Below are 18,151 nucleotides of genomic sequence, written 5' to 3' on the forward strand. Positions count from 1 at the left end.
ATAGGGAAGATAACTATCAGCTAATAAGACTAGGTTAAATGAAATAAGTGCTATAGGAGACATAGAAACAAAGTTCTTATTTGTTCAAATAAAGGAGCAACTAATTTCAGTTAGAGACAGAGGAAGGAGAAGTCTTCTCTCCTAAACTTTGAAGTAGAAATAGGATCTCCTTTAAGAGAATGGTATCCTAGGGCGCCTGGGTGGCTCAGTTGGTTAAGTGTCTGCCTTAGGCTCAGGGCATGATCCCAGAGTCCTGGGATCGAATTCCGCATAGGGCTCCCTGCTCAGAGGGATGTCTGCTTCTCCCTCTCCGTATGCCCCTCCCCTCTGCTCATGCTCTCTCGCTCTCATTCTCTCTCAAAATAAATAAAATCTTAAAAAAAAAGAGAGAGAATGGTATTCTAGGTTGAGGAGCTAGCATTAGCAAAGGCCTAGGGCTAGGAACGTGCATGATCTTTTTCATGGAACCTTAAGCATTCATGTGTGACTGAGGGGTTGGGTATGTAGAAGATCTAGTGAGAAGTAAAGATAGGATGTGGAGAGGTCAGATTGTACAGGGCTTTGAAAGCAATAGGGCAAGTTTGTACTTTATTCTAGAGGCTTTGGGTAATATTTTCAGGTCTTTGAACAGAGAACCAAGATTGTAATCTTACAGCAAAATAGATGTGGTTAGTGCTTCCTGTTAACTTAAAATCTTGATTGAGAGGGCTAATGAAAAATATATAGGAGGAAGAGAGAGTTGCTGTAATCCAGGGGATGAAATGGAAACCATTGGCAGATTGTGTAAAAATGAGTCTTTTAGAATAAGTCCTAAGAACTTTTTATTTTTTTAATTTTTTTTAAAGTTTTTATTTATTTGAGAGAGAAAGAATGAGAGACAGAGAGCATGAGAGGTAGGAGGGTCAGAGGGAGAAGCAGACTCCCTGCTGAGCAGGGAGCCGGATATGGGACTCGATCCCTGGACTCCAGGATCATGACCTGAGCCGAAGGCAGTCGCTTAACCAACTGAGCCACTCAGGCGCCCAAGAACTTTTTATTTTTTAAAAGATTTTATTTATTTGAGAGAGAGAGAGCGTGTGAGCATGAGCGGGGGGAAGGGCAGAGGGCGATGGAGAAATGGACTCTCCACTGAGCAGGGAGCCCCATGTAGGGCTCCATCCCAGGACCTTGAGATCATGACCTGAGCCGAAGGCAGACTCTTAACCCACTGAGCCACCCAGGCGCCCCAGTCTGAGGAACTTTTTGCAAATATCTTTGGGCCTTTTCATACTTAGAGTATTGAACAAATTTATTAGACAATAACTTCTCTCAAAGAATCTTAATTTCTAGATTGGGAGAAAGGATTAGGTTGCTGTGCACATGGAAAGAAAGAACTGTACTTTTCCAGCTGACTGCATATGTAATTGAAGATGGACTTACCTCAGTAGATTGGGCTGTCTTTCAGCCTGAAGGGAGAGCTTTAAGCATATTTTAAAACTGAGCACTTGATTTCTATTTTTAAGCCTGAAAATAATTATCTGACACAGGGAATTAGCCTTTGGGAATGAATCTGATGTGCTGAGACTTGAGCGTTGCCAACATCTTCTCTTTTTTTTTTTTTTTTTTTAAGATTTTATTTATTTATTTGACAGAGCGAGACACAGCGAGAGAAGGAACACAAGTAGGGGGAGCTGCAGAGGGAGAGGGAGAGGCAGACCTCCCGCGGGAGCCCGATGCGGGGCTTGATCCCAGGACCCTGGGATCATGACCTGAGCCGAAGGCAGACGCTTAACGACTGAGCCACCCAGGCGCCCCAACAACATCTTCTCTTTTGATATGCTTTTATTAGGCTATTTGTTAACTTGTATTTTTGTTGATTTCTCCTGTTGCTTAGGGAGCATTTGCCTTTTCAACAATTGGGACTCCATATGATTTGTGCATCTTAGTTGGAGAAATTGTTGGGAAGAAGGCCTGATTAGGAAAGAAGAGATTGGGGGGCGCCTGGGTGGCTCATTTGTTAAGCGTCTGCCTTTGGCTCAGGTCATGATCCCAGGGTCCTGGGATCAGCCGGAAGCCTGCTTCTCCCTCTCGCACTCCCCTTGCTTTTGTTCCTGCTCTCGCTGTCTCTCTCTCTGTCAAATAAATAAATAAAATCTTAAAAAAAAAAAAAAAGAAAGATTGGTTGGCTGCTGGTCAGGTGAAAATTTAATTTAAGTTCACAACAGTTGGGTTATTGGCTGGCTGGAGTGCCCAGTGAGTTATGTTTTGGCTTGTCATCTTTTCCTGGTTGTACAGATGATCTGAAATCTTGAGTATACTAGCCACAGGAGTGTATGTATGTAAAAACTGCTTGTTTGTAGGCATGAGATGGATTTGCATGTCTACTAGTATTCTTCTGAAGGGAAGAAAGCAAATTACTATTTAGTTTATATTCCAGGAAATACTAATGCTATTGTACAGGTATATAGTACTTACATAATATTTATGCTCTTCGACAATACTTCGTATCTGTTGTCATTTCATGCTCACAATAACCTTGTAAATGAGATTGGGCAGGTATAATTCCTATTTGACAGAGGGGATGCTGAGGCATAAATATGAGACTGGGTTAAGGTTGCTGGCTCAACAAATCGATAACTGGGACAACTTCCTGTGTTTCATTTTTGGATTGTAACTTTCAGAAGATTTTATGGGAGGCAGAGCTGAATGTGTCCCTCTTTTTTGTTGTTATTTTTTAGCGACGTCTTAGACACCTTCGGAACATTGCTGCCCGGAACATTGTTAATAGAAATGGCCATCAGCTCCTTGATACCTACTTCACGCTTCACTTGTGTAATACTGAAAAGATATATAAAGGTAAGGGAATCTGTGGACTTGCCCACAGATTGTTACATCTCATTTTTATCCTTTTGTAACACAAGTGAGTATCAGTGCCTCTTGATTTGCTGTTATTGCTTATTGGAAAGCTAAACTGTCATGCTGTCTGAAAATATTGCATGAACAGTTGTTACATATATCATATATAAAAGAAACATGGCTTTTGGATAGTTCTTAAATTGATAAATTTATCATTTATTTATGAATGTTTGCTATTAATGTTTTTATTCCAGTAGCTATCATTAAAATAGTATATGAGTACAGTATACATACTAATTTTTTTTAAACAGAATTAATTTTTAAAATATTATGGTAAAATTGGAACCAGTTTATGTCTTCTCATATCTGTAATTCCTTGTGTATATATGGGGTTAGTTTTAGAAGAATGGCATGGTTTCCTTGAATTCATTTGCACATGTACTGTGGACTGTTCCATAAGTGGGAATTCTGAGAGTAGACCAAATAAATATTTGATTCAAAATCACAAGCCTCTTTTGAATACATATTGGATGAAAGGTACTTGGATGTAATCAGTTGACCTGCATTGGGTGGTACAAGGGAACAAACAGGGTATATGATGGGAATACTAAATTAGGTTTGAAAATAGATAGTCGGGCTAGCTGTGTGACACTGGACAAAGATCATGGCTTTTTGAACCTCACTTTTCCCATTTGTAAAGAGGAGATAATGATGCCTTATGAAGTTGGCAAGACATTTTTATGAGGAACAACTGAGATAAAGTGATAACACTTGGTAAAATGTGATTGAAGATCTATTTATATAAACAAAAAGTGGTATTTTAATTAGAGGTACTAAGGGCTTATTTGAATTTTGTCCTGTGGCAAAGATGAAAAATTCAAATGACATTTTACCTTTTTGGTTTTAATTACTTTTTTTTTTTAAGAAGATTTTATTTATTTGAGAGAGGGAGAGAGAGCATGAACAGAGGAGGGGTATAGGGAAAGGGAAGCAGACTCCCTGATGTGTAAGGAGCCTAAGAACGTGGGGCTTGATCCCAGGATGCTGCAATTATGACCTGAGCTGAAGGCAGATGCTTAACCACTGAGCCACCCAGGCACCTGGTTTTAATTGCTTTTAAAGACCATTATTAAAGCAGTAGTCATTTAACACCTTTTTTGTTTTTTTAATTTCAATACCAGTATATGCTCATTAAAAGATTCAATCAGGAATTATATAGGGTAGAGCCCCCACCATAATGTAAATAGCATTAAGATAATTTTTAAGGATGAAAAAAAGGACTCTGAATTCTGCATTTTCATATAATTTTATTTCATTTTTATTTTTCATTGTAACCATTGCATATTCTTAAAACACTATATTAATCTGAATGATTAATGCTAGCTACTATAACAAATACTGCAAATCTCAGTGGCATAACATAATAAATTTCTTACACTAAGTCCAGTGCAGGTGTTCTTTATCAGGCATAGTCTTGGCAGCTGTCCTCTAAGCAGTGACTCAGGTATCCCGGCTTCTTCTATTTTGGAATGCGGCTATCGTCAATATATGAGTTTTGGCAAGAGAGAAGGATTATTTGAGGGAGATTTTTTTTTTAAACGGAAATGGCCTATATCAATTCTGTAACATTCCATTGGCCATAAATCAGTAGTGTCATCCTTTTTAGATGGAAAGGGGACCGGGATAGGTTGTCTTCCTATGTGTGCTGAAGGAAAATGAAACAGTTTGTCATTGTTTGTCTTAAGGTATAAGCATTTTTGCAGACCTTAATACATTTGATGTACTGCTCACTAATAGATTTTATCACTAGCAGTATATGACAATGCTAGTGTTTTATTTTATTTTTTAGATTAAAAACTTTTTTTTTATTTTTAAGTAATCTCTGCACCCAGTGTGGGGCTCGAACCTACGACCCCAAGCTCAAGAGTCACATGCTCTACTGACTGAGCCAGACATGTAACCCATGCCAGAGTGTTTAAAAAAAATTTTTTTTTAATATTTATTTATCCATCTTAATGGCGGGAGAGGGACAGAGGGTAAGAGAGAGGGAGAGAAGCAGACTTCCCGCTGAGTGCAGAGCCCCATGGAGGCTCCATCCCATGACCCCGAGACCATGATCTAAGCTGAAACTAAGCTGGATGCTTAACTGACTGAGCCACCCAGGCACCCCGAGTGTTTTAAAATTTTTGATAGTTTTCTATATAATCAGCGCTTGATTATCTTCATAAAACTTCTATGTTGTTCCTCCAGTGTTATCTTTGATAATAATAATTAACATAGTACTTGGCAGCACATTTTAGGCATTTGGTAATTTGTAATGTTAACAATCAAAGAAGAGAGTAATCATGGGACTGGTTGATTACCATCTTATAAAAAGTTGTCTAAGAGATGTGATGGAAACAAAGTGACTTTTTTGGCTTATTTTTTGTCTTCTTCTAGCTCAGACTACACCTTGAGTTTAGAAGTTACAGACTGCTTCTTAAAGTTCTCGCAGTGAAATGCTCACTGATACAGTAAGAGAATAGCTGGCGTACCACAGGGAAGTACAGTCTCTGCAAGTGGTGTTGAGTCTGTCACTAATTGGCAAGCCCTGGGGCTAGGGCATTTAGTTCGTCCTGGGAGCTTTGGTGAATTTATCTCTAGAATTGATGATTTCTGAGACTTCCTCCTACTCCAAAATCTCATGGTTGAATGGAGTCTATTTATGGTCTTCTTGTGGGCCCACATGTTGGGCTTTTTAACTTTTAACTACCATAGGAGGAGCCAGGAAGCTGTTTCCTTAATAAGCCTAGTTAATCCACCTTCTCTTGTTGGACCTGTGATGACAAACACTAATATTCATTTCATGATCATTAGGTGGCTCTTGGTGTAGGATGACCATGATAGAGGGCCAGTTGGTTCTTCCCACAAAACCACCTGTACCACCTGTTTGGTCTTATTTTTAAAGATTTATTTATCTGAGAGAGAGAGAGAATATGAGCGGTGGGGAGGGGCAGAGGGAGAGAGAGAGAAAGAGGAGCAGATTCTCCGCTGAGCAAGGAGCCTGATGCAGGGCTCGGAGATCATGACCTGAGCCAAAGGCAGATGCTTAACTGACTGAACCACCCAGGCACCCCTATTTCTTAGTTATAAAAGAAAGTTTTTTTTTTTTTTTAATTGGGAGAATATTGCAAATACTGATCTCTAAGTTATTCTTTTATTTTGGCTGAATTCACAGCAGATCCTAAGAAGTTAGGCGTGAGATTTTTTTTTTGACTTTTGACATCTTTTAGTGCTCTTAGGACATTGCCTGCTTTGTTAGGTAGTTGAGATCAAAGTTATCACACCCCCAGAGAACAAAGCCTTGTATTAATGGATGAAGAGCTAGGTTCTAATTGTGGTTTCCTCTTAAACTTGAAATTTTTATAAAATCAGGTTTGTTCTTCAGTCATAGTTCTTTTTTCACCCATGAAATGTGAGTGCCCAGAATGCCAACCAGTTATTTTGAATACATCAGAAGATGAACTCTGTATAATCCAGAAAATTTTAGGTTTTGTTCACTGCACTTGGAACAATGCTTAGCACATCATTAAGCCCTCATATTTTTTTTCATTTAATTTTTTGAATAGCTAATGCAGTCATGGTTCAAAATATATATAAAGGTTTAAAATCTTTCACCTGTCCCATCTCCCTAGTTTTTTACCCCACCCTAATAACCATTGTTATTGTTTCTCTTTTCTGAATTCTTTATGCAAATACAAGTAAAAATAGTACCAAACTATATATATTTCTGTGCCTTGCATTTTTCACCTAAAATGTCTTAGATGTTTTTCCATAGACAGCTTCCCTAATTTTTTTTTTCTGCATAGTTTTGCATTAAATAGTTGTGCCATGATTTATTTAACTGGCTTCTCTTGGTAGGCATCTAGGTTATTCTAGTCTTGTTATGCACACAGTACTGCTTTGAATAACTTCATAAGTACATTATTTTGTATGAGTGCTAATATAGCTATGGGGTAAATTTCCAAGAAGTGGAAGTACAAAGGATGTGTACTTCTGGTTTTGGTAGATATTGCAAAATTGTCTTTATTTACATTCCCACTTGCTAGGTATGAGTGCCTTTTCTCCCACAGGCTTACCAACAGACTGTGCAATCAAAACTTTTGAATTTTTGCCAATCTGATAGGTGAAAAATAGTTTTATAATATAGTTTAAGTTTGTATTTCTTCTTTTATGAGTGAGGTTGAGGTACTAAAAAAGCATTTGTTAAATGAATGTAATGCTGCATAACAGCCAAAACATGCCACTGAAACCATGCTCTGCAATCTCTGATTGCTTTGTTTTTCTAGGTCTTACTTAGTATGGATGGAGAAGCGTTTGTATCTAATGGGCCCTTTCGTGTAGAAATAGGTCTTGGGTGGTATCTTTTTGAAAATTTACTTGTCAAATAGTTTTGCTTAAATTGAATAAAAATTAATAGAACTGTGTTAATAAAAATTACAGTTTATAAAGTGTTTTTAATTCACTATTTCCTTTGAGCCTCACAATAACCCTGTTATTTTCCATTTGTCATTATCCTCTGAAAGGTAAACTGTGTGACCCAAAAGGTTAACTGACTTGTCCAGGGTGAAGATCATAGGTGGACTGGGGACTGGAACTATTTTTTGACTCTAAATTCTCCTACATTCACTATTATGTTTTGTATCATGCTGCTAATTTTGACAATATTTTATTTATTTATTTATTATTTTAAAAAAGATTTTATTTATTTATTTGACAGAGAGAGACACAGCGAGAGGGGGAACACAAACAGGGGGAGTGGGAGAGGAAGAAGCAGGCTTCCCGCTGAGCAGGGAGCCCGATGCTGGGCTCCATCCCAGGATCCTGGGATCATGACCTGAGCCGAAGGCAGACGCTTAATGACTGAGCCACCCAGGCGCCCCTAATTTTGACAATATTTTAGATGTAACAGAATGGTGGACAGTGGAGGCCCATGTTTAGCATGTTTGAAATTACCTCAGACTCCATGATTTCCTGTATGGCTTTTTTGTGGAACTCTTTCCATTTAAATTAGCAGGTCTCTTTTGAAGGTCTAGTGGGGAGAAAGCAGATTGTTTAGTTTTATTTATACATGCAGTCATTCAGTCAGCAAAGTTTTGGAAGAAATAATGATACTTGTCATCTTCTTAGAGCTGAAGATACATATTTTGGGAACTGTTTAATTTAGACACTGCAGATTAAACTGAGGAATTTTCTCTTTCTAAAGAAAAGAGGAATATCTGTTTTTTTCCACTGATTTTAAAGTAATACATGCTTGCAAAAAATTCAAACAATACAAAATTTTTTTTTGTATAAAGTGAAAGTACTTTGAAATAAAAAACAATTTTTTTCTTCTAGGTTTTTTTCCCCCTAAAAATAAACATGGTACATATAAATTAGAATACACACATGCATGTGCACGCACACACACCCCTACACACAAACGTTTTTATAGTTAATTTATGGTTGGAATAATTGGTTAATCATTTGGGAAAAAATGAAAAGAATAATACTTAAGGTTGCCAGTGTTGGGAAAACAGGTATTTTCATAAGTGGGATTGTAAATTGATACAACACTTTTATAGAACAATATGGCGGTATCTACCAAATTCAAACTGTATTTTTCCTTTTATCTTGCATTTTACTTCTAAATATTTATCTTATAGATCCAAGTGCCTAGGATATATATCTCTAAATGATTGTTTATTTATAACATTACTTGAAATATCTAAAAATTACCAGTAACCTAAATGTTCACCAGAGGGTCCTTTTAAAAACAATTAGAATTATCCCTTTTTTTATTTGAAATAATTGTTCAAAATAGAAAAATAGGAAACTGCCAAGTAGAAAATAAAAGTTAGTAGCCTACTCCTATCACTTTATCACCTAAACATTATTAACATAATTAGAAAAATTTGGATCCTGTTGTAAATTCTTAGAACCTTTTTTTAACTTAATACATAGCGACTATCTCTCCACAAAATAATTATCCATATCTTTTTTTTTTTTTTTTTTTTTTTTTTTAGGAAAGACAAACAGAGTAATATAGATAGTATCAAGAAGTGCTTTAACCTAAGGAGCTTTCCCATAAGAGTTTGATGTTTAGGCCTACTTTTCATTTATTGCCTGACTATTTTTTAGCTTCAGTTGTTAGTAGACTTTGATATGGTTTACTATATTTGAGTTTCATCTATACCATTACATACTTAATATATATTTTTAAGTTCATTATTTTTAAAATTTTTTAAAGATTTATTTATTTGAGAGAGAAACTGTGCATGTGTGCACGTGTGCGTGCAAGGGGAGGGGCAGAGGGAAAGAATCTCAAGCAGACTCCCTGCTGAGCACAGAGCCCAACTTGGGGCTTGATCTCATGACCCTGAGATCATGACCTGAGCTGAAATTAAAAGTCTAATGCTCAACTGACTAAGCCACCTAGGCACCCCTTAAATTCATTACTTTTAAACTTATGTCTAAGTAAAATAGTTCATTCAATTAAAAAGTATTTATTGAGTGTCTATTCTGTGCCAGGAATGGTTTTACGTGCTGAGGACGCAGCAGTTGGATAAAACAAATGCTTCTGTCTTTTCAGAGCTTACAATTAGGGGTTGAGGAATATATGAGACGTAAATTTAAATATATAAGAAGAAAATAAAGTGTATCCATGTATCACTTAACATCATGTCAAGTACCAGTGGTCCATGCATCACACCTGGGAAATTTGTCTTATAGCAACACAAGGATACAAGGGTCCGTGTAGACTCTGCAGAGACAGAGCATCATGATGGTGACTTCAGCAGGGTCAGCAGAGGCAGTGTTTGTCTGCCTCTCTCTTTTGATTATGTGTTTAGGTTTGTAACATTTACAATATACATGAAGGTCTATAGAATCTTGAAATTTTAATGCTTACAGAGGACCTTTGCTTACTTAGTCTAATTCTTTAAGTTGTCTAATGAAAAGTGGGCCCAAGGAAATGAAAGAGACAGAATGCTAATGACAGTAGAACTAGAACTTAGGTTATGTGGTTGCTAGATCAGTGTCCATTCCACAGTGGATTATCTACAGTGGATAATCATTAAAGATGTTTGAGAAAAACAGAGCATATAAAATCAGTTTTTGTAGAGTGGCAGTAAGGAGAGAAGAAAGTCTAAATTTTTAAGGGCTCAAATTTGAATCTGGGGTAAAATTTACTAAATTAAATTTTAACAGGTTTTGACCTTTCTTTATTAAGATTTTTCCTTTAAGACCCTTTTATTTATTTTAATTTTAATTTTTTTTTGCAGATAAAGATACAGAGAAAATAGATCCCTTGAAAATGTTTTAAATATTATACTGGAACATATATTAAACAATTTACAGGATTAAGAGTTAATGAGCTTAGGGGTGCCTGGGTGGCTCAGTTGTTAAGCATCTGCCTTCAACTCAGGTCATGATTCCAGGGTCCTGGGATCGAGACCCACATCGGGCTCCCTGCTCAGCGGGAAGCCTGCTTCTCCCTCTTCCACTCCCGCTGCTTGTGTTCCCTCTCTTGCTGTCGCTCTCAAATAAATAAAATCTTAAAAAAAAAAGTTAATGAGCTTTTTTTCTTTCATATCACTTATTGTTTTTTTTCTTCTTTTCCAGAATTTTATAGAAGTGAAGTGATTAAGAATTCCTTGGTAAGTTTGCTTTCTGGCAGGTACACTTGACTAAGGTCCATAACTCCTGTTTCAGAAAATGCTGAGACATAAGTTCAAGTTCAGTTCTGGTATTTATTATGATACTTCTGCAGTTAAATCTTCTGTTTAGTTATTGCTTAAATTTTCATTGATTTATTCATTGATGTATCTCTCATGCTTAGAACATGCCTGGCACATAGCAGGTGCTTGATAAATATTTGCTGAATGAACTGATATTTCCTCTGTTAAAAACCTCAGTGTTTTTTTTCTATTCATATTCTGTAATTCTGTTAGTTTTATTCACAGGGTTTTTTTTTTCTATTTGATTTACCAAACATAAATGATGACTTTGTTTAGATAAGGTTCTTAAGAATTATATGTCTAGCGGCATTGCATAGGATCCTCCCACTTATTTTTTAGTGGTGGCATTGCTAAGGTAGAAAGTTGGAAGTGTCCTACTTTTGATAATGTACACATGAGATATTTGCATAAATGGCTCAGTTTATTGGGCCATGTTGATAAAAAAGGACTTTATGGGAATTATATACTTTTAGTGGTCAAGACTATACTGGATTTGGCCTCTGTCCACTTTTTCAACCTCATTTCTTAGTACTTTTCCTTACTCATTGTGCTCCAGGCCTACCTCATTTTTTTAGTGCTTCAAACATGCCGAGCCTGTCTTCTTTCTTATGTCTAGAACACTTGTTTTCCCAGCTCTTCGTTTCCCCAGAGAAGATGTCTCTGAGGTCTCAGTTACAGAACTTTGGTTAGGTCTTCTGTGACTATTCCATTGAAAGTGGTTCCCTTTCTCCTGGTCACTCTTTTTTTACGTCACCTGTTTTATTTTCTTTAGAGCATTCATCACTCTTGGAAACTCTTGTTCACTCATTTGTTTGTGTTGATTACCTGTCTCCCACCTACTAGAACTTAAGTTCCATGAAAGCAGGGACCTTGCCTAGAGTCTAGAATAGTATAGATACTCAGTAAATACTTGTTAGATGAATAAATGGATATCAGTGATGTTTACAGAATCCTTTTACATATGTGTTCCATTTTGATCCTTAGAACAACGTGTAAGGAGATGAGGTAGGTCTTAAGGAACTGACATCCAGAGAGGCCCAACAACTTTTGTAGTCACATAACTATAGGGCCAGATCCAAAGTTCAGACCTCTGTCTTCAGGTCTCTCCTACTCTTTCCTCTTTATCAAGCTGCCTTCTAAATGTCTCTAAAATAGAATAATAAGTTTGGATCCTAGGCCAGACAGTTTCCTTGAGCCTGTTTCTGAGGAGCTCCAATCACCAGTTACAGCTCTTGTTCTACATATATTAAATGACTAGCACCATACCTGACACATAGTAGCCAATGAGTCAATATTAGTTTCTCTTCCTCCCCTGGCTCAGGTGAAAATAGAAGTGTCCTGCAGACCACGGAGAGCTGGGGAAGAGTGGGTGCTTGCAGGGGAAGATAGAATAGAATTTCACCTTGATTTATTCTACCCCCCTTTTGATAGTCAAAAGTCTAGTTGGGAATGGTTTTACACCATCCCATTGCTTTTTCTCTGGATTTGTGTCATAGTGGACCCTGTGCTAATAGTTCTACTTTAGTGTATTGTCCTACCTTATTGTATTGTATTTACTTGCTATTCACTTGACTTTCAAGTTCCTATTTCTAAACACCATCTCTTTGAATGTTAACTTTTCAACTCTTTTTGGCTCCTGTCTTCTGTTGCTTCTGAAATGTCTGTGAGGTTTTGATATCTTCATCCCTGGTGTACTTAGGTTGAATAAATGTTTTATAAAAATATTGTAGAGGGCGCCTGGGTGGCTCAGTTGGTTAAGCGACTGCCTTCAGCTCGGGTCATGATCCTGGAGTCCCGGGATCGAGTCCCGCATCGGGCTCCCTGCTCAGCAGGGGGGTCAGCTTCTCCCTCTGACCCTCTTCCCTCTCGTGCTCTCTATCTCTCATTCTCTCTCTCAAATAAACAAATAAAATCTTTAAAAAAAAATATTGTAGAATGGATATCAGACAAGGGAGAGATTTGGACAGAAGACTTCGAAGGTCCTTTCAGGTTACAGTTTGTCCTGCAGTTGTTTCCTGGGGATCCCTCTTGGAGCGTTTGTGTCCATTGTGATTGTTCATGAACGGTTTCCTCTCCCAAAGTAGATGACAGCTTTTGGAGGTCAGGAGATTACTTGAATATCTTTATGTCCCTCTAGCTCCCAGTGTACTTCTTGGGAGTTGTTGAATAAATGTTGATTTATGTTTCCTTTTAAGGATATTCTTTGAGATTATGATCTTTCTGGCAAGGATTCTTTTCTTTCTTTTATAGCTTAATATAGGTTTGATAAACTACCGTTCATTTTTTCTTTTGTTTTGGAAAGGACTCTTCCTTTTTTGTTTTTTGCTAAATCATTGTGACTGGTTCAGATTAATGGGCATTGAATACCACAGGAGTCAATAGCCTTCAGAGAATATGCTGGAGATCGCACATTATTACCTCCCTTCTTGCTGTTTCTGAAGAACCATGGATGAGCAAAATTTGTTGTTTTTTTTCCCTGCTTAGGAGTTGGTGATTCTTAAGCTGTTGTGATATTTGCTGAATAGAGTTAGTGATTTAAATGCTCTTATTCCTCCTGGTTGCCATTTGTGCTTGGCACATAGAAGGTGCTCAGCAAGTGTTTCTTAATGAATGGATTCCTCCATAAATATGATTATTGACTGACTTGTAAGTTATATCCTGAACCCCCAATCCTCAATTAGCTATTAAAGATGAGGCAACGTAATGCTTCATTTATTTTTAGCTGAAGCTTTGGGTAAATTTTCACTCTGGTGAACTAAGTTGGACTCTGGTGAGCTTGTATTCTTTTTTTACTCCTATAACTTCAAGACTTCATCTCTTTTCTCTAGCTTTATATTTTTAGCTTGATCCCCAGACCACAGTGGCTGCTTTTGCCATTATGATGTCAAAGGAAACATGGAAAATGGACACAAGGTTAAAAAGAATGTTTTCGTCCAAAGATTGAATTGTCCATATGTGCCTATCCCTTGCATCTTTCTAACTCTTGGGTCCTGCAGATGAGTGCTGCATGCTGCCAGAGTTCTCTGCTCTGCCTGGTACGTCCGCCACTGCCCACATGTGGCTGCTGAGCACTTAGAACGTGGTGAAGTAATACTGGAGACCTAAAGTTTTACTTTTATTTAATTTTAATTTAAATAGCCACCAGTGGCTAATGGATATTGTATTGGACAGCATGGTTCTGGATGCTTCTGAAGAGCTTTCTTACAATCTGTAACATTAGCAGGAAGAGGTTTCCCTTTTTGTGTGCTTTGAAAAAACAAAACTTTTTGGGTGCCTGGGTGGCTCAGTTGGTTAAGGGACTGGCTCTTGATTTCAGCTCAGGTCAGGGGATCGAGCCCTGTCTGGGGCTTTGTACTCAGTGTGGAGTCTGCTTGAGATTCTCTCTCTCTCTCTGCCTATGCCCTGCCCCTACTCTCTCTCTCTCTAAGTAAATAAAAATCTTTAAAAAACAAAAAACAAAGAACTTTTTACTTATACCACTTGTACCGTCCTAAAGCAGGATAATAACTGTTCGTACGGTTGTCTTAGCTTCTTTAATATATATGATAACCTTATAAAGGCAGGGACCTGTATGCTTCATCTTTATAACCTCCGTAGCCATTGTGCATGGCTTGTATTTGGCAAACAAGTAAGAAAAAATAGCCTAAGCCAAGTTATTTCTAAGATTCACCATTAATTTATGTTCACCAAGAAAAATAAACATTTCTAATTAAATTGAAACACAGGGCCTTCGTAATAGTCCTGAATGAGTTGTGATTCGCTCTTCCTAGCCTCTTGTTACTTTGAAATTTCTTTTACCCATTCCAAGGAATTTATTTAGCAGTCTTTCCTTCCTTTAGGGGAGGTATATTGCTTGACCTGTGATGGGACTCTTTTGTATCTCAGTAACAAAATATAAGTACACTTTATCAATCTGTGGGAATTTCATTTAGTCTTATAGAAAAGGATGGTTGAGGTTTTCTCTTCATTGACAAATATTTGCTTCTCTAATACCAAATTCATGTTTTGTTGCTTTATATCTGTGCCTTTTTGCCCACACAAAAACTTAATACTTTTTATTAAAGTTTAACATACATAAAGAAGGGTTTACAGTTCTTAAATATACAACTTGATGAATTTTCTGAAATTGAATATACTGGTATAACCAGCATCCAGGTCAAGAAAGAGAGTATTTTTAGTGACCGAGAAGGCCCCTCATGCCTACTTCAGTTACTGCTACTGTCCTGACTTAACATCATAAATTAATTTTACCTACTTTTTTTTTTTTTAAAGATTTTATTTATTTATTCGACAGAGAGAGAGACAGCGAGAGCAGGAACACAAGCAGGGGGAGTGGGAGAGGGAGAAGCAGGCCTCCCGCAGAGCAGGGAGCCCGATGCGGGGCTCGATCCCAGGACCCTGGGATCATGACCTGAGCCGAAGGCAGTCCCTTAACGACTGAGCCACCCAGGTGCCCCTAATTTTACCTACTTTTAAGCTTTACAGAAATGAAATCATACAGTATGGACTCCTTTGTGTCTGACTTGCACTTTATATTGAAAGAGTCTCAACTGTGTATTTAAGAGTCATTCATATTGTGGGTATATTTGTAGTTTGTTTAGTCTATAATATTGCATTGTGTGAATGTACCAGAATTTATCCCTTCTTCTGTTGATGGGCATTTGGTTAGTTTCTAGTTTTTGAGCTAATATGAGTAGTGCTGCCGTGAACATTCTGGTGTATATCTGTTGGTTGAACCTATGTGTACATTTCTGTTAATATGATACGTATCTAGGAGTGGACCTGCAGGGAATATTCATATGATCCACTTTAGTATATATTGCCAAATAGCTTTTCCAAATTCTTGTTTCATTTACACTCTAGCCAGCAGTCTTTGAGAGTACTGGGTTACTCCACATTGTTGTAATCACTTGCTGCTTTTTTAACCTTTTGAATTTAAAAATTTGGTAGGTATTATATACAGGGTTTTTGTTTGTTTGTTTGTTTCAATTTAAACCCAGAGAGATATTTTAAATGGCAATTAAACTCAGCACAGGTAGGGCGGACATCATGCCTAACTTCAGCGTGCCTAATTTAAGAGTTTAAGAACAGCTATTTTTAAAGTTGTGCAGGTGATACCTGGTGACTGCCACCTGGCGGTCAAAAATAGTAGAACCTTATTGATCTTAACATTTCTAAAATTAAAATTCATCTTACAATGTGAAGGAAAGTGCATGTTAGAATTAATGATAAGTTGGACTATGTTACATGGTAATGAAAATAATGGGGTAAAATAAAGCAGAATAAAAAGTATCTGGCAGGGCTGGTTGCTGGTTTTCTATGGTAGTCACATAGACAAAATGTCACATAGATGAAATCATTTGAACAGACACCTGAAAGAAGTGAGGGAGCAAGCTATGTACCTGTGTGGGGGAAGACTGTTGCAGGCCAGGAAGCAGGAAAGTACAAAGACAGGAGTCTTTAAGAACTGGCTAAGAAGCTAGTCTGGCTGGGGTGGGGACAGAGGAATTGAGGGTCAGGGCAGCAATGGAAATGACCTGGAGAGATAGGAGATGATGGTCAAAGGCTGGCCAGCAGGAGAGAGATTTGGGCAGGGATATAGTTACAGGTCACACAAAATTGGGGGTAGACATGGGCGCCTGGGTGGCTCATTTGGTTAAGTGACTGTCTTCAGCTCAGGTCATGATCCTGGAGTCCCAGGATCAAGTCCCGCATCGGGCTTCCTGCTCAGCAGGGAGTCTGCTTCTCCCTCTGACCCTCCCCCCTCTCACTGCTCTCTCTCCGTCTCTCATTCTCGCTCTCTCAAATAAATAAATAAATAAATTCTTTAAAAAAAATTAGGGGTAGACAAAGACACTAAAAATACTCATTTTTCTTTTTTTTTTTAAGAATTTATTTATTTGACAGAGAGAAACAGTATGAGAGGGAACACAAGCAGGGTGAGTGGGAGAGGGAGAAGCAGACTTCCTGCAGAGCAGGGAGCCCGATGCGGGGCTCAATCCCAGGACCCTGGGATCATGACCTGAGCTGAAGGAGACGTTTAACGACTGAGCCACCCAGGCGCCCTTCATTTTTCTATTTTCTAATGTCCCTACCACAGTGCTTCACCCAGAGAAGTCCAATAAATGCCTATTGCATTGAGTAATTGAATAATCCACCTTTGACAGGCTAGATGGTGGAGATGTGTCTCCAAGTTACAAATCAGAGTCATGGTTTCTTCTGAGATATATTTAACATAGAACAATTAGTTGTCAGTGTACAATTCATCTTTAAAGGTCTCTGGCTTCAGGGACCTACTCAATACAGACATTAGTATGATGTCGGACCTAGAGTTCAGAATCATGACTTTAAAGATACTAGCTGGGCTTGAAAAAAGCGTGGAAGTTATTAGAGAAACCCTTTCTGGAGAAATAAAAGAACTAAAATCTAACCAAATCGAAATCAAAAAGGCTATTGATGAGGTGCAATCCAAAATGGGGGCACTAACTGCTAGGATAAATGAGGCAGAAGAGAGAATCAGCGATATAGAAGACCAAATGATGGAAAATAAAGAGGCTGAGAAAAAGAGAGAGAAACAACTACAGGATCACGAGGGCAGAATTCGAGAGATAAGTGATACGATAAGACGAAACAACATTAGAATAATTGGGATCCCAGAAGAAGAAGAAGAGAGAGAGAGGGGGGCAGAAGGTATATTGGAGCAAATTATAGCAGAAAACTTCCCTAATGTGAGGAAGGAAACAGGCATTAAAATCCAGGAGGCACAGAGAACCCCTCTCAAAATCAATAAAAATAGGTCAACACCCCGACATCTAATAGTAAAACTTACGAGTCTCAGAGACAAAGAGAAAATCCTGAAAGCAGCTCGGGAGAAGAGATATGTAACCTACAATGGTAGAAACATTAGATTGGCAACAGACCTATCCACAGAGACGTGGCAGGCCAGAAAGGACTGGCAAGATATCTTCAGAGCACTAAACGAGAAAAATATGCAGCCAAGAATACTATATCCAGCTAGGCTATCATTGAAAATAGAAGGAGAGATAAAAAGCTTCCAGAACAAACAAAAACTAAAGGAATTTGCAAACACGAAACCAGCCCTCCAAGAAATATTGAGAGGGGTCCTCTAAGCAAAGAGAGAACCTAAAAGCAGCAAAGAGCAGAAACGAACACAGACAACAGACAGTTAACAGTCACCTTACAGGTAATACAATGGCACTAAATTCATACCTTTCAATAGTTACCCTGAATGTAAATGGGCTCAATGCCCCAATCAAAAGACACAGGCTATCAGATTGGATTAAAAAACAAGACCCATCAATATGCTGTCTGCAAGAGACTCATTTTAGACGCAAAGACACCCCCAGATTGAAAGTGAGGGGGTGGAAAACCATTTACCATGCTAATGGACACCAAAAGAAAGCTGGGGTGGCAATCCTTATATCAGACAAACTAGATTTTAAAACAAAGACTGTAATAAGAGATGAGGAAGGACACTATATCCTACTTAAAGGGTCTATCCAACAAGAAGATCTAACAATTGTAAATATCTATGCCCC

General features: G+C 37.9%; 1 protein-coding gene across 4 annotated transcripts in view; it reads left to right on the forward strand.

Moving 5' to 3' along the window:
• The window catches only part of UVRAG (UV radiation resistance associated), a 334,168-nt gene that overhangs the window by 37,243 nt on the left and 278,774 nt on the right, over positions 1–18,151 (forward strand). For 3 of the 4 annotated variants that reach the window (XM_025894184.2, XM_073879729.1, XM_073879730.1), the window contains exons 2-3: positions 2,718–2,835; positions 10,477–10,511. In XM_025894184.2, coding sequence (XP_025749969.1) covers positions 2,718–2,835; positions 10,477–10,511 — 153 coding nt within the window. The remainder of the gene's footprint in view (positions 1–2,717; positions 2,836–10,476; positions 10,512–18,151) is intronic. The other variant, XM_025894185.2, reaches the window with a different exon arrangement.

The sequence above is a fragment of the Callorhinus ursinus genome, unplaced genomic scaffold (genome assembly GCF_003265705.2).
Source record: "Callorhinus ursinus isolate GAN/ISIS: 27379988/994484 unplaced genomic scaffold, GSC_fseal_2.0 scaffold35, whole genome shotgun sequence".
Classification (NCBI taxonomy): domain Eukaryota; kingdom Metazoa; phylum Chordata; class Mammalia; order Carnivora; family Otariidae; genus Callorhinus; species Callorhinus ursinus.